The following is a 16,088-nucleotide window of genomic DNA, read 5'->3' as shown; positions in this document are numbered from 1 at the left end:
TTGTGTAAACATGTTTTAAGATTTTATCTTCATTCATATATAGTGTTTTTGAGTGTGTCTCTTGGTGTAGTTTTCTCAGTGGTTTCTCTGGGCATTACAGTATAAATATATGACATTATAATCTAGTGGTATCATTATTTTACCACTTACAGTAAAGTCTGGAAACCTTACTTCTATTTAGATCCCTTTTTCTTTCCTACTTTAAAATATTACTTTCTTGAATGTCAGATGGTATTGTAATTTTTGGTTCAATAATCAAATATAATTTATAAAACACATACATGGGGAAAGGGATATTCTATTGTATATACCCATAATTCTGCTCTTTCCACTGTTCTTCCTTTCTGATGCTTGAAATTTCCTTTTTTTTTTATTATTTCTTTTTTTGTTTGAAGAATTTCCTTTAGCCATTCTCTTAGGAAGGTCTAACGACAAAGGTAACGAAGACCAATGGTGGGCAAAACTTAAAATATTTATTATCTGACCCTTTCCTGATAGACATATGACTCCTCTAGGTTTTAACTTCTTAAACTTAACAATAAGGGCATTGGATTTGATAATCTCTAATATCCCTGCAACATCCATGATTTCATGTGGATTTCTTATGTGAAGGTATTTTTTTCCTCAATGACCACATTTGAGCACTCAGGCAATACAGAACTTAACACTGGAAAGCAAGCACTTAACAAATACTTACTCACTATCATTCCAAGAATATAACATGAAGGTGAAGAGAAATCCAGTCTGCTGACTGTGCGCCAGGTAATTAGATTTATGGAACTGGAGTTCGGGTTCCCACTGTGGGCTGACAAGAGCCCAAAATGTTTCGCACCTGCCAGGTAAGTCAGCATGTACCATCACAATCTGGAGTGTGGTGCTTCCACAGATGCTGTACTGCACTTGTGCTAAAACAGTTCAGGCTATCCCATGGCTCACAGAACAAGGGCTCCCCTTTTGAGCTCTCAGTACTATTATCTCCAGAAGAATTATTTTCTAGTCATCATTTTGGGGGTGCTTATTAGGTGAAATGTGTGAATTACTTTCTGAAATATGCTCTTCTGAATTTAGTCCAGGTAGGAGGGAGCGGGGACATCGACCTTGTTTTTCTTCATCTTAAGAGTTAAGATTCAACTACATATATTTTAAAACAGAAAAATATGTGAGAAAATAAGGTAAATAGGAAACCAAGAACAAGTATGAAAAACAGTTATGATAGCTATTCAGAGACAACTAAAACTCATGTTTCTCTAAAACACATTTTTAGAAAGTCAGAACAGTAAAACAACAATTATTCTACAGTGGAGGTCACAAACTTAGACAACCAGATGCAGCCTTCTGACAGGTTTTGTTTTTCACAGAGTTGGGCCAGAGGTATATTTTTGTTTTTGAATTTAACTGGTTGCTAATATTCAAAATTTTTAGGAGTTCACATAAAAGTTTAGATTTCCACATCCTCTTGAGAGATGAGACACTGTTGGGCCATATTCTCATGCGGTGAACACTGCTGGGAGATGAGGAGCGTTCTCTTTGGGCATCACTTGTGCTTTTGGGTCCAAGTGGGAGTCGGCCTCCCCACATCGTTGCCTCTTGTCCCCATGTCAAACAACAGTTGTCATTTATCATCAGTTTCATGCTATTGTGTTTCTTGTAGTAGAGCTGAAAATGGCAGAATATCTACTATCCATATTTCAGTCAAAAGTAGGAAAAAGCCAGACTTCCTTGGTGGCGCAGTGGTTGAGAGTCTGCCTGCTGATGCAAGGGACACGGGTTCGTGCCCAGGTCCGGGAAGATCCCACATGCCGTGGAGCGGCTGGGCCCGTGAGCCATGGCCGCTGAGCCTGTGCGTCCAGAGCCTGTGCTCCGCGGCGGGGGAGGCCACAACAGTGGGAGGCCTGCATACCGCAAAAAAAAAAAAAAAAAAAAAAAAAAAAAAGTAGGAACAAGCCAAATGGACCAAAAGGAATATGTGTTTTAGTAAAAATGGGAAGCAGATATATTTTTGTTGAGATGAAAAATACCCCTACTAGAAATCCATACACTGAAGATGTCTGTTGTAATAATACAACCTGAATGACCATTCTGAAATATACCTGGCCTAATTCTCTCACTCACAATACCCGCCGGCTCCGCAGGCATCTCGTCTTTCTCAACAAATAACAAGTGGATGCCATGAGAATCTTGTTTTCTCTACTTTTCCAGTTTGATTTTATCTCTTAGACCGTGCAACGAAGTAGGAACACATGGCCTTTGTCCGTCTGTACATTCAAACATCTATTTAAGGAAATAACTCATTGGTGATTCAATTTAGATATTTTTATTCTTCATATTCTATATACACATAGATTGCATCTAAGTACTGAGGGTTTGTATTTTTGTCTTAAATGCTATATTTCCTCTGTCTGAATTAAGACTGATAAAACTGATAAGACTAATAAGGCTAAGTTGAAATGAACACAACTACATCAGAATAAATCAGCACACAATTTCCTGGGTTAGATTTCAGGTATCATAGCTCCTTTTCTACAACTGGCAAGTGCATCACGAGAGATAGTATCTGTCATAAAATCTCCCTACCATTCCCCCCCACCCCCAAGCAGATCTGAACATTAAAGAAAGAGCTTTCAGATATTCAACAGGGACTTGATGTTTGCTTCAACAGTTTAGAAACCCCTTCCAGTGGTTTCTTTCGGGATTTGATAACAACACTGTCTCTCTGGTGTTTGTTATCTTCCAGGTTAGCATTTCAATTCACTTTGGAGGAAGCTGGAAGTTCGGAAGTGTTATATATCTACCACATTTCCATTGATTTTTGGACAATTTATATTCCAGAAGCCACTGATAGCTTACTTAAAGCAGATCCCAAGACAGAGCTTTTCTTTTTAGTTTCAGAGAGAGAATTTTCTAATACTCTGCAGACCGCTTGAATAGACCAGAGCTGTGAACAAATTCAGATAATATCTCTCCCACTCCAAGCCTCCCTAAGCTGCGGGGAGACTTTATGAAATAATATGCTGGGAACATTTTTTACGGACACCATTTTCTGGCAACAGAGCAGATTTGAGAGGGAGCAGCTGTTGATGTCTGATCTCCAGGCTTATTACATGAGGACCTGGAACCCAAGAGATCGTGAGGTGAATACTGAATGAGCACATCAGTAGAGAGGTAAACACGTCTCCTCTCCCTACTGGTCCAGTCAGAAATATCTTCTTTTTTGTTTATCTCTCAATGTCAGAGATCATCTGGCTGCAACACATTCATGCAAAATCCTTCCCTTTCTTCAAAGACTAAATATTAGAAAAAGGCTAGGCAGCACAGACAAGAAGGTTAACACTTATTTTCAAGATTGGTTAAAACTCGAATCCCCAGTTGCTGTGTGTCTCTGCCCACCCACTTCCAACATTTCCCTTGTGATAATACAGAGGAAGGGGATCTATAAAATTCCACGTCATGACAGCCATTTAAGGAATAAATGACATACAGATAGGAGGCCTTTAACTGTGAAAAGCAGAGCACATTTTAAGAGTTCTACCAAGACATCTCCTGCCTAAAGGGACACAGCTGAGTGGGACATGGCCATGCAAGGGACTCTCCACAACGGTATAAAGTATGAATTTTTGAATAAGAGTATTAAGAAAAACAGATTTAGCATCCCACCCTTCTCCCCCAGTACAGTTGTCTCCAGATGCACTGGCCTCTGTGGTGGTACCTGAACAAAGCATGATATTTTTATTTTCTGTTAGAGAGAAAGAGGACTCTTTTTGTCCTTTGCTTGAATTTTGGAGGCCACACGGACCTCTGAGTTTTGTGGTCAGCGGTATTCATGGTAATTTTGGTTACGTGTGGGTTTAATCCTGTGAACAGATATGAAATCAGGGTCATGCTGCAAAGCAGAATCCTTCAGTTAACATCACGAACATCACTGGGTAATGCAATCTTGAGTGAGTTTGTGGATTTTTTGTTAAATGCATCCGTGTTTAAATGAAAATTAGTCTTCCTAGGAAACGATAAGTTCTCTTATCTAAATTCTTATTAATGGAAGTCACAAATGTTCTAATAATGTACACAGCAAATGGGAGTTTGAAGATACCCATAAAGATAATACTTTATGAGAAAATCAAAGGAACAAGAAGAATGAAGTGCCAAGTTTCCCTTGCCGTCAGGGAAGCAGGTGTTTACTGGAAGAGAGCGAGCTGCTAAAGCAGACTCAGATTTAAATCTGTTGACAAATCATTTACCTTCTCAGCTTCAATTTTATCATTGGTAAAATAAGGATGACAATTACTATCTGTCAAGTTTGTTATAAGGAAGAAATAAGGAAATGTATATAAAGGGATAGTAACATATAAATATAGTAACTCAAAAAAAAAATCAATGTCAATCCCCTGGCCTTTTTTTCTTTCCACTCATTTGGAGTTTTTGAAATTCAATTTAAAGAAAAAAAGTGAAAGAAATTACTGTTTGGACATCAGTTTTTTGTTTTTTGTTTTGGCTGTGCCACACAGCATGTAGGATCTTAGTTCCCCCACCAGGGATTGAACCCACACCCCCTGCAGGGGAAGCGTGGAGTCTTAACCACTGGACTGCCAGGGAAGTCCCAAGTTTTACTTTTAATACATTTTATGTGGTCTACTTGTATCAATGAGAATAAGGTATTTATTTGGGAGTGAAGGTATGAAAATTAAGGGGAGAAAATGATGTGCAAACAATAACTGTTGTAATTATAAAAATTTTATTTCACTCTTACTTTAATTAAATCTTCATAAGCACCATGTCATGAACTGGCAATCTAGAAAGAGGATACTGGAATGCTTTAGTCAATAACAAACTGCAAGCTGATGATATGAAGTTACAGCTACACGGAGCATGTGTACAAGACCACATTTAGAAAGGTTCACTTGAGAATCCCACGATGATGCACAAAACAGGATTCTGGCATCAATTTGTTCACACTTCCTATGCTCAGAACCCAAAAAAACACTGGTTCACCTTGACAGTTTACAGTTTGCTAACACTTGACCTTGAAAGCATAAATGTTGCCATCTTGATTTCTTGACCAGTGCTTGGTCATAGGCTGAAAAGACCAATTCCTTTAAAATTTAAATTCTGCTTAAAGGTTATGTTCAACATTATGCAAGTCATCAGCAAGGCCTTTGAATGTGTGCAATTCTCATATATGATCACCAAACCATTACTGACCTAAGGAAGTTGTGGAAAATTATATTGCCAGCAAAATGCTTAAATTTGGTCCTACATTAAAAGACCCAATTGCCAAGGTGTTTTTACATAAATTTAATTCACAAGCATGTACACAAGAGATTCACTATAAAGAACATTGCTTCCTGGTTTATGAATAAAAAGTTTATCCTCTACTTACACTAAACATACAAAAAATAATCTACAAAAATTGTTTACAGTTGATTTTAGTGAAAGAAAAAGCTTTCTTCAGAAAAAAAAAATGATTGTGTGGTGGTAGTAGTTTAGCCATCAAAAAAGGAATGTAAGTAACCAATAAATATAATGTGCTTTCTCCATATAGACATATTTACACTTGAGTCTTTGGCTTATGTTGTTTTCTAAAAAGAACTTTAAATGATCCAGCCATCATTGCACATTAAAGGAAAATAAGCCAGTTATATATATTTATATATTTATATAGAGATCTGCTACACTTGAAACATTAAAAAATGAACTTTCCTATGAATTTGCACAGCTTTTCTTTCTTCTTCCTTGAAAGATTTAACATCTTTTATCTGAAAAAGGGAGAAAAATGCCACATAGAAAGTATTAATTCATGCAACACGTGGTGGCTGCTCTACCAAAGCAGGAGAGAAAAGGCTGCATGTTCACTGGACAAACACTGAGAAGTTCTCATTTGAATCTGCTTCTTATTAAATAAAATTTATGTGGCACGAAATGTTGATGCTTTCATACAGTAATAGAAACTGAGTCCTTTTTATTAAGATACACAACTTCATAAGAAAAATACTTTTACCTCTCAAATGTAAAAGCCTCCCACCCCCCACATTAAAATCTTTCTGCACAGGTGTGACACGTACAACAGCTGCTGGCTCAACAGATGAATGGGCTCTGCTTGGATGCACTGTGAAGTCTCCCCCCAACTAAGATGACTCCAGGTACTCCAAAGCTACGTCGTAGCAGAAACGGTACTGCTCCTGAAAGATGTTAAAACAAAAGGGTGGAGCAAAGTTAAGAAAAAGGAGAAGAATGGAGAAGAATAGCTATCAAATGAATAGTTGCATTCAATTTAGATTTTTCAAGAATTACAGATTTTTTTTCTATATACAAGTTTAGCATCTAGGCATGCATGTTTTACATTTGAGTCTAATGATTGCTGTTTAAGAAAAAGGAACTTGATGTAAAAAGATATGTTGTCTTTGCCTCATATTTTATATCAAATTACAAAAATCTTCAGTATTATCTGATTATAATAGTAATACCTGATCAGTACAGAAAAATTTCCAAGTACAGAAAAAGATAATCAGAAAAAGTTTCTATAAATCTGTTATCAGAAACAACTGTTTAAAATACTACCTTAGTGTTAATTCAGTCCATTTTTATGCATGGTTGAAATAATAATTACTTTAGAATAAATATTAATTGCTTATCTATGTTTGGGGATATAACTTTATATTTTATTTTCTGTTGTTTAGCATTGTTGTGTATCCTTTTCTTATGTTATTTAACACCTCTGTTAATACTTCATAAAAGTCTAATATGTGGATTGACTGTAATATTGCATTTATTTTCTTTACTATAAATAATCCTAGAGTGAACATGCAAATATTTTTCTCCTCACTTCAGATACTTTCCTTAGTGTTATTAAAAAAAGCCAGTCATTTCAGACTGCCACTCAACAAGTCCAAATTCTTAATTTCTTCTTCCAATTTTATTGAGATATAATTGACATACAGTACTGTATGTTTAAGGTGTACAGCATAACGATTTGACTTACATACGTGAACATCCAAATTCTCAATTTTTTTTTTTTTTTTTTTGCGGTACGCGGGCCTGTCACTGCTGTGGTCTCTCCCATTGCGGAGCACAGGCTCCGGACGCACAGGCCCAGCGGCCATGGCTCACGGGCCCAGCCGCTCTGTGGCATGCGGGATCCTCCCGGACTGGGTGGGGCACGACCCCGTGTGCCCTGCATCGGCAGGCGGGCTCTCAACCACTGCGCCACCAGGGAAGCTCCAAATTCTTAATTTTTGACACAGTTTTTGGTCTATCAGAGAATTTAAGTAAATTTTTCAAAAATGGTTAGTGGTCCTTAAATTTTTTTGAGCTTACTTTTACCAGAAAAATTTATTTCTTCTGCCTTTATTTATTTAAGACAACTTGGTTAACAAAAATTTTTGAGTTAAAACTGCCTTTCCTCTCAGTCCATCTGTGTGTCGCTCCATTATGAAGAATTTAGAAAAATTCAGACTGCATTACAAATTATTACTTGCAATATGTATTAAAATCTTCCCAATTCAGTCCAAGTGGGTAAAATTCAGGCTGAATTAGAGAACAATCTAAAACACATATTATTTCTAAAGAGAACTTCCAGGTGTCTCCAGCAATAAATGAGGGAAATAAAAACTTTCCCCAAGAGGTCTTTATCAATCCTACCCTAATTATCTAGTAGCTGTGATTTAAATTAGCCTACCACTGTGGCAAGTGCATCTCAAGAACCAAAAAGTGCTTGGGAACTGTTACATCTCTTTAATCAGTCTCTAGCAATTTGGTTTACTCTCTAAATTTTCTTACCAAACTCGTCAGTTCAATTCAACAGCACACTGAACTAATCATTAACCTTGATTAAACACAAATTGTGTGTTTAGTCAGGATTCATGGGACATGAATGTAAAGGTAAATAGTAACTCTTAAGAAGGTTCTAGAATGGCAGAGTTTAATCATAGACTTTTTTTTTTTGAGGAACAGTGAGAAATCAGAGTTAAATTTGGAAGTATGATTTGAACGCTGCGGCCAGAAGTGATCTTATTGATGATTTTGGAAGACTTGATCTGAGAGATAGAGGCAGAGTTTACATTAAAAACTCTTCAGACAGCAGAGAGTTTAAAGACCTAACCATTACCTGCCCATTTTGTAAAAAGACCTCAGAGTTCTACCTCAAAAATCCCTCAAATCTATACCCCCCTTCCTCCAGCTCCATTGCCAACACCCCAGTCAAAGCCAATATCATCTTATTGGGACAAGAGCAATACCTAAGGTATAAGCTGGAGTAGAGGGGCTTTGAGGACTTGTAGAAGGGGAAGAAGTCTGTGACCGTTCTTCAAAGTGAAACGGTATAAATGTAACTCTTCAGATTTTGTCTCAGGAAGCAATGCACCTCTTGTGTGAACAATCCATGAGCAGGAAGTGGTGAAAATACTTTAAAGGTTTATTGAATTGCTCACTTTTGTTATCTGATCATCTTGATAAATGTAGGGCAAGCAACAATGATGTCTTGGTTTTCCTGGTTTACTTTTCTGTGAGCATAAACTACACAGCTGCCCCTGACCTTATCCTGCCATGCACATATGTGTAACCCACAGCCATCACTTTAGAAGTCGAATGTGCTAGAGAAGTTTAACTTTCTTCCTCTGCATACAGCTTCAACCAGACGAGCTCCTACATACACCTACCTCCCTGCTCTTATTTTGTAATCTGTGTTGTGATTTAGTGAGCCCTGGCTAATTCAAATAATATCACATGAACTACATTCTAAAATTGGTCAAGCTGAAAACTGTCAAAGGCGATAGTTTAAAAAATTATAATTTGACCAGCAATGAAGAATTATAGATAATGACTAAAATAAGTTTCATTTGCCCTTTAAAAACTCTGGGGGTCTAAAGTGCTAGATGCAGGGCTTCCCTGGTGGCGCAGTGGTTGAGAATCTGCCTGCCAATGAAGGGGACACGGGTTTGATCCCTGGCCTGGGAAGATCCCATATGCCGTGGAGCAACTAAGCCCGTGCACCACAACGACTGAGCCTGTGCTCTAGAGCCTGCGAGCCACAACGACAGAGCCCGCATGCTGCAGCTACAAAAGCCCGCATGCCTAGAATCTGTGCTCCGCAACAAGAGAAACCATCGCAATGAGAAGCCCACGCACTGTGATGAAGAATAGCTCCCACTTGAGGCAACTAGAGAAAGCCCGTGCGCAGCAACAAAGACCCAACACAGCCAAAAATAAATTAAAAAAACAAACAAAAAAAACTGATATAAAAAGTGCTAGATGCAACCTATGAGTATATCCCTCAAAATGTTTTACCAGTTAATATTGTTTAAGAAATAAAAATAAACAAGAATAAAACCTAGATAGCAGGATTTTCTTATTATAGAACCATTTAACAAATTTTACTGTAGCAAATATTTATTGCTCAAAAGAAACGAACAAAAATCCTACACATTTCCCAAGTTAAATGAAAGTAGTTTTCTTCATCATTAGCAGCTTAGGCAATATGTGATTACGTTTATGTGGGTAAAGAGGGACACGGCAGTTCATCAATTAGGCAGGAAAGTCCCCACAAAGACACATTTATACATATGATTCACTATGCGTGTATCAAGTCAAATCAACAAGTAGGTATATGATTGACTAATCTCTACCCTCCCTTCTGTGTACAAGACTGTGACTCACCGGGGCTTCCACCATGTTTGGCTTGCTGTTCCTTAGCGTCTTGACCGCATGGAACACATCGACAACATTTTGCCGTTTCACCATTTCAACAACGATGCCTATAGCACAGAACATGCCACTTCGCCCACCACCATTTCTAAAAGCAAAGAAAGCAAAAGCATTTTAGATCGAAGCTTTTGGTGACCACAGGTCACACAATCATGTTTGGGAAAAGAAAACATTACCTTTAAAATTTTTTCCTTGTGTTTTAATTTTGCTTCACATGTGTGCATGTATGTGTAGAGAGCAGAAAGGAAAGATACTTGAGGATGACATTAACTTAGTAGCTTATACTTAGGGACATGTTACAGGCATAGATGGCTGCAACCTAGATACTTTGAGATTTTGATAGATTTGTACACAGTGTAAATCGGAAAAGTTATTCAGAGTAGTGTTCAAAAGAGTTTAAACTATATAATAACTATACGATAATCAATTTAAAAAATACAAAAGTTGAAGTTAGTAGTGAATTATAGAATCAAGAAACAGGAAGATTGTTTCAAAAGAATGTCTAGTCAAGGTCTGTAAGATGGGAGTCGGTTACTCTTTAACATAGATGTGAAGGCTAATAAGGAAATGACCACCAAGGCCCCCCACATGGCCAAGCCAAGCCGCCACACTCACAGGCAGTGGATGATCGTTCGGCCCTCCCCGTCCTCACATTCCTCCTGCCATTTTTCCACCTGCAGTATCAGCTTCAAAAATGACCGTTTGGAGCCAGGCACTTCTCGATGAGAAGCCCACCCTAGATACTGAAACTGCTGTACCATCAGATAACCTTCCTGTGGCTGCGGAGGGAAAAGTATTTTTATGTAAATGAGTTGGGGCTAGAATTTTTACTAAAAAGTAGAAGGTTCATATCAATTTACACCATGACATAAATGACACTGACAATGGATTGAATCTAGCTGATGCAAGTCCAAAATATGTACATACCAGTGCAGAAACATTCTAAGTTACATGAGAATTATCAGTTATACAAAATTCTCCCTCATGCTCCATATCCAATAATCAATTCCTATGTTTATACTTCGTAAATAACTTTCAAATTCACCTCCTCTTTATTGCCACTGACATCATTGCACTCTCAATCACAAATCATAATAATCACTTCTTAGTTGATCTCCCTGAACAAACTTCGATCTCCTTTCAAACCATTCTTACCGAAGGCATCATGATTATTTTTAAATGCAAATATGATCTTGTCACTTCCTGATTTAATGGCTTCCAAATGATCTTAGCATAAAACCCAAATTTGCTGCCATGGCTTAAAAATACCTATATGATAAGGCTCTACCTCTTTCTCTAACTTCACTTTATTCGAACAACCTATTCAAGTTCTAGACACATTGGCCTTCCCTTAATCTATTTATCAAGTCATTTCTTGCCTCGGGAACTTTGCACATATTCTCCCCTTCGCCTTGAACATCTCCTTCTTGCTTGCTTTTCTCAGTCCCAAACAGAGTGATCAACTTGTCTTGGGTTTGCCTTGGACTTTTCTGGTCTTTGCACTAAAATTCATGTGTTCTAGGAAACCTCCCTGTCCTGTGTAAACCAAGGTAGCTGGATATCCCATGCCCAAAGAGCTCCTACAAATTTTTTCAAATTTTGACTTAAATTTCACTAACTCAAAGAAGTCTTCCCTGATCACCCAGCTATGTCAGATCACCCAAATCCTCTGTATTTTCTACTTTTTCTCTGTAAAATTTCATTTATTTGTAAATGATTATATAAGTTGTTTAATGTTTGTCTTCCCTGATAAAATACAAATTCTTTAAGGACAGGAAAATCTTTTTCCCTTAAAATCTCTATCCCTAGAACCTAGCAAAATACTTTCCAAAGAACAGTATTGTTGAATAAATGAATCAAGACCGTAAACCTTCATATGAAAATGTAAGGAAGAATTTGTAATGCACAAGTGAGCCATATCATAAGGCATCAGATCTGAAGCTTCACATGGCAAGGGCTCATGCATCTTTTGGTAGGACAAGGGATTATCTAGTATAACACCCAACCTCTAGTTGGCGCATACTAAATATTTGGTGAGGTGAATGATATTAAATAATGAGAATGGGAACAGAAAGAAAAATCACGCACTAGTAAGGACCAGAATACCAAATATAGAGGACGATAAATATGCTGACCAAAAAAAAATGTAACACAAATTTCAGTTCCTGTTCCTAGAATATTTTTCATATAAACAGCTCAATTAACAGACAGGTCTTACTTTCTTAGTTTAGCAGCTACGGTTTCTCAGCTAAAATATTACTAGAACCATAATGTAACAGATGTGCAGACATAATGAGATTCCTTTAAATTAACATCTAAGATATGCATGAATATTATGACATGATTGAAGTTATCCTTTTTTTCTCCACTGAAATGAGCAATAGAATTGGATATGAATTTCTTCTCTACTTATACACATATAGACGTTAAGCAGAAACACATATAGCCATTTTGATGTGAGAAACACTGAAACATGACAATTCTAATCACACACTTAAAACAAGACATATACATAGAATTGCTGCTCTAAAAGACAGTAACCTAGCTGTTTAAAAAGACCATAATTCCATGGAAGTTACTACTGTTTTCTTTTCAAATTCTGCTTGCTATGTGGTTACATAATATAAACAGTTTTTATTAGTACTTTTTGGTTTTTTGAAGGAGAGACCCCACACAATTTGTCACTGAAGGCAAAACACATGAGGTGTCAAGGAAAGAAAGACTTCTGAAGGACACGGTTCCTACTTAGCTGCTGGGAAAAGGCACAGTGGTAGCAGCACTGGATCTAGCTATAGATCTGGGCAAAGCCAGAGGCTGGGACATTTAGAAAGATGAAATCGTAGATGAGCTGTAGGCGCAGAATCAGTGATGGCTGTGATTTATCTTTTCCTTCATGCCTGGGGCCCTCTCTTATAAGCAGAACTGGAATAGTGACATGGAACCCTTCTATAATGGCTAGTCCGACATATCACTTCCTCCTGTCATCAGTATTATATTCTTATTTTTCAATGGCATGCCTCTTCTGGGTTGGACTATCAATGCTAATAAAACATGCAGTCAACCTCGAGATAAGTCTACTTATGCTCAGGGGCCAGGCACAGACAATCAAACTCATTTGAACCTAGGAATCTGAATTTAGATTTCCATATAGAATACAATAGGCTAGTAACTGACCAGGAAACCTAGCTTCCAGCATTTCTGCTTTCTTGTTTTTAGAATGCATTTTTATTCTAGTGCTAAGGCATAAGATGATTAGTAGCTTTGAGAATGATTATATAATGCTTATTAGCTTATTAATTTTACTCTCTCTTTTGTCTGAATGGAAATATACCCCATCATGATTATGGTCACCTGGTTCTGGATCAGCTCAGTTAAAATCATTAATGACTTACTCTTGTTAGATTGCATATCCTAAAAATCCGGTTTATCACATCACAGTCCATTGAACAAGACATACATTCCACTTGGATAGGGCCATATCGTAGCATCCCTTCTTCTGGCCAGTACTGAGGGCAGCCCTAGATGATGAATGTTTTGAAAGAAAAAAGAAAATGAGCATTATTTTTTCTAAATAGGGTAGTATAAAGCAGATTTTACCATTTTATTACTACCTTATTAAGTTGTGCGTAAGTACACAAAAGCAACCTATAACCATTAACCTGGGACAAGTCGACTTCATTTAACATCACAATGGAGGTACAGCCATAATCATACACTAATCTCCAGAAGTCTTTCACAGTGTTTGGCAGAGGGTACTGTGTGACGATGAAAGCAGCTGGTTGCCTGTAGCTCTGTGAAAAAACAAGGGAGATGGGGAAACATAAGAACTTCAAATGAATAATTAGCTGTACAAACAGATTCAGCACACTTCAGTGTAGGGCCAGTAAGACACAACAGCTTCATATGGAGATGGAGCCAGCCTGCTGCTTAAGCCCTGGAATAACAGGTTTGGACCACTGCAATATACTGCAACTAGTAATCAGTCAATCTGTTGTATGACTTTGATGCCTCAGCAGTAATTTAAGCCAAGAATTTGTTTTATTTTGTTGATAAAAGTAAATATAGCACAAGTACCAAAAGAAAAAAAAAAAAAAAGGAAAGAAAACTTCTTGAGGCTAACATCCTTCGTGAGGTACCTGTTGGGCTGTTTCAGTCTTCCAAAGTCTAAGAGGTTAAAGGCATAAAATTCCCTGGCATGTGTGTGTGTCTCCGTGTATCTATCTATGTCTAACTGCTATCAGCTGTGAATGGAACTGTTTGGCTCTCCTCCACTCCAAATTAGAAAAACCACGTGTGCCTCAAACTCGTGTGCTTTTATATTATATGGACATTATCAACACATCTTGTAGGCAATCCACTTTCCACAGTTTTCTGGGCATTTCTAATGTATATCAATCATCAGAATGATGGTTTCAATCATTTAAGATTTTTCAAGTGCCAAAGAGTAAAACCAATGCATTTCCTGGGCCCACATAAGAGGGAATGTCTCCTTGTTTACCAAATGCCCCTTGACTGGGACACAGAGCATTATCTCTTTCCAGAAGGAGAGGATAGGCTCATCTGGCCAATCTGTCATTCTACAGACTAATGAGCTGCACTAAAAATGAAATATATATTTCTATGAACTAAATTAATGATTTGTAAAAATATAACTAGACAGTTGCCTGAGATGGATTTCTTTAATGCTGATAAAAATTGTCAGTGATCTCCTAACTCATTTGTATCATACTACTCTTTAAGTCCTTCAAGTGTCTTAAACAAGTGTAGAAATTGACCTTTAAACTTCATAGATCCTATCACCATTTGGGAAATGCTGCTAACCATAGCGTTTCACTCCATGGAAGACTTCAGGATAAATCTGAGGAGATAGTAATTCACCAGCTGCTTCTACTTGACCTTAAGACCTTACAAAGTCACACCCACAGTTGGGGTGAGTACCCTCCTAAAGAGGGTATGAAAGCTCATGGGGAAGGATCAGAAGAAAGAAGTATGCTTCCCTTCCAATTAAACGTCTGCTCCATGGGAAAGTAAGTCAAGGAAGGCTAAAAGCCTTTTATTCCTTTTCTGAGTCACAGGGGAGGGGAGGTTCCTTCCTCTCTAAGTGCAAGAGCACATCTAAGGCTTTGAAATCACAGGATCCTTGGCCTTACCTCCTAATTCTTCACAGGCATGGCGCAGGGTATATGACCCTTACGATGGGGGTAGAGGGCAAGGGAAAGTGGGGAGTGTTGACCAGTGAGCCCACTCTTATTAGCCAAACCGAACCGAAATTTCTGAAGCCCTAACCACACTACTAAATCCACAGGGCAGTTTCAACTACAAAATATATCTGTGTTGAATCACAGGGAATTAAACAGAGAATAAGAACAGGTAGAATACAAGCTTCAGTCTTCATATTGACTAGAAAACAATCTGAAAATTAGGAAAAAATTTGAAAGAAAAGCCAAAGACAAAAAATGCCTCAAACACATGCCTCATCAATATTCTTTCCTAATATTTTCTTTTTCCCTTTTTCACACGGCCTTTTCTCATCCAAATCCAAACTGGCTCAGAAACAAAAAGTTCTGTGTGTTTTCTCTGTATTTAGTATGTTTGCCTTTCCAGACAATTAAAGTTGGAAGAAAAAGTACAATGAGGATCCAATGTGATTTCAGGAGATATGAGTAATGACTAGGCAAGACTCTGGTCACAGCAGGAGTGGCATCTTTCTACTTGAGCTTGCCTTTAAACTATTCTGCACTGTAGAATAAAAAAGATCAAAGCAACTGGGTGAAAGTTAGAATTGGAATGTGGGCTTTTCTAAGTCTTACTATCAGAAGCTAATTTTGGAAACACAATAGGAGCAATTACTTAGAAAGCTTCATTATTAGTCACCCAGGAGTGAACCCTGACTTCTGATTTCTCCTTACTACAGTTCCATAGCCTAAAGGGCAAAAACTAGAGATGCTTATGAATGAAGGTGATAAACTAAAAGGATTCTGAACTTGAAACCCTTCTTACTTCTTCCCAAGGTAAGCAAAACAAGGTGGCCAAAGACTAATTTAAAATTCTCTTTCTGTATTGTTCTGTCTATGGGACGCTAACACGCTGAGTACATGCTCTACCATCTACAGTGTGAAGACTGGGGTGGGGTAAGAGAGTTCCTTCATTATGATCGATGTGTTAACATGATATCTTCCATGCCTTCCTTAGTTATTTATATCTAGTCTCTATTAGTTAATAACCAATGTAACAAGTTAGCTATAAATTATTGGAACACTAAATGTCAGAGATAAAAAATTCCAAACTAACACAATTTCAGTAGAATATGGCATTCTGTGATTTTAAAACTTCGAAATAGATAAGCATGATTCTCTTTCCTGAAAATAATTAGGATAAAAACTATCACCTGTAGA

General features: G+C 37.5%; 1 protein-coding gene across 4 annotated transcripts in view; it reads right to left on the bottom strand.

The window, feature by feature from the left end:
- Positions 1-5,923: 5,923 nt before the first annotated feature.
- The window catches only part of PTPRK (protein tyrosine phosphatase receptor type K), a 565,370-nt gene continuing 555,205 nt past the window's right edge, over positions 5,924-16,088 (bottom strand). For all 4 annotated transcript variants that reach the window (XM_060167237.1, XM_060167239.1, XM_060167238.1 and 1 more), the window contains 5 exons: positions 13,353-13,484; positions 13,086-13,211; positions 10,309-10,472; positions 9,646-9,781; positions 5,924-6,173 (listed from right to left, as the gene is read on the bottom strand). In XM_060167237.1, coding sequence (XP_060023220.1) covers positions 6,120-6,173; positions 9,646-9,781; positions 10,309-10,472; positions 13,086-13,211; positions 13,353-13,484 — 612 coding nt within the window. In that variant the 3' untranslated portion in view covers positions 5,924-6,119. The remainder of the gene's footprint in view (positions 6,174-9,645; positions 9,782-10,308; positions 10,473-13,085; positions 13,212-13,352; positions 13,485-16,088) is intronic.

The sequence above is a fragment of the Lagenorhynchus albirostris genome, chromosome 12 (assembly GCF_949774975.1).
Source record: "Lagenorhynchus albirostris chromosome 12, mLagAlb1.1, whole genome shotgun sequence".
In the NCBI taxonomy this organism is placed as follows: Eukaryota; Metazoa; Chordata; class Mammalia; order Artiodactyla; family Delphinidae; genus Lagenorhynchus; species Lagenorhynchus albirostris.
Note: the sequence above shows the minus strand (reverse complement) of the source record. Positions and strands in the feature narration are given on the sequence as shown.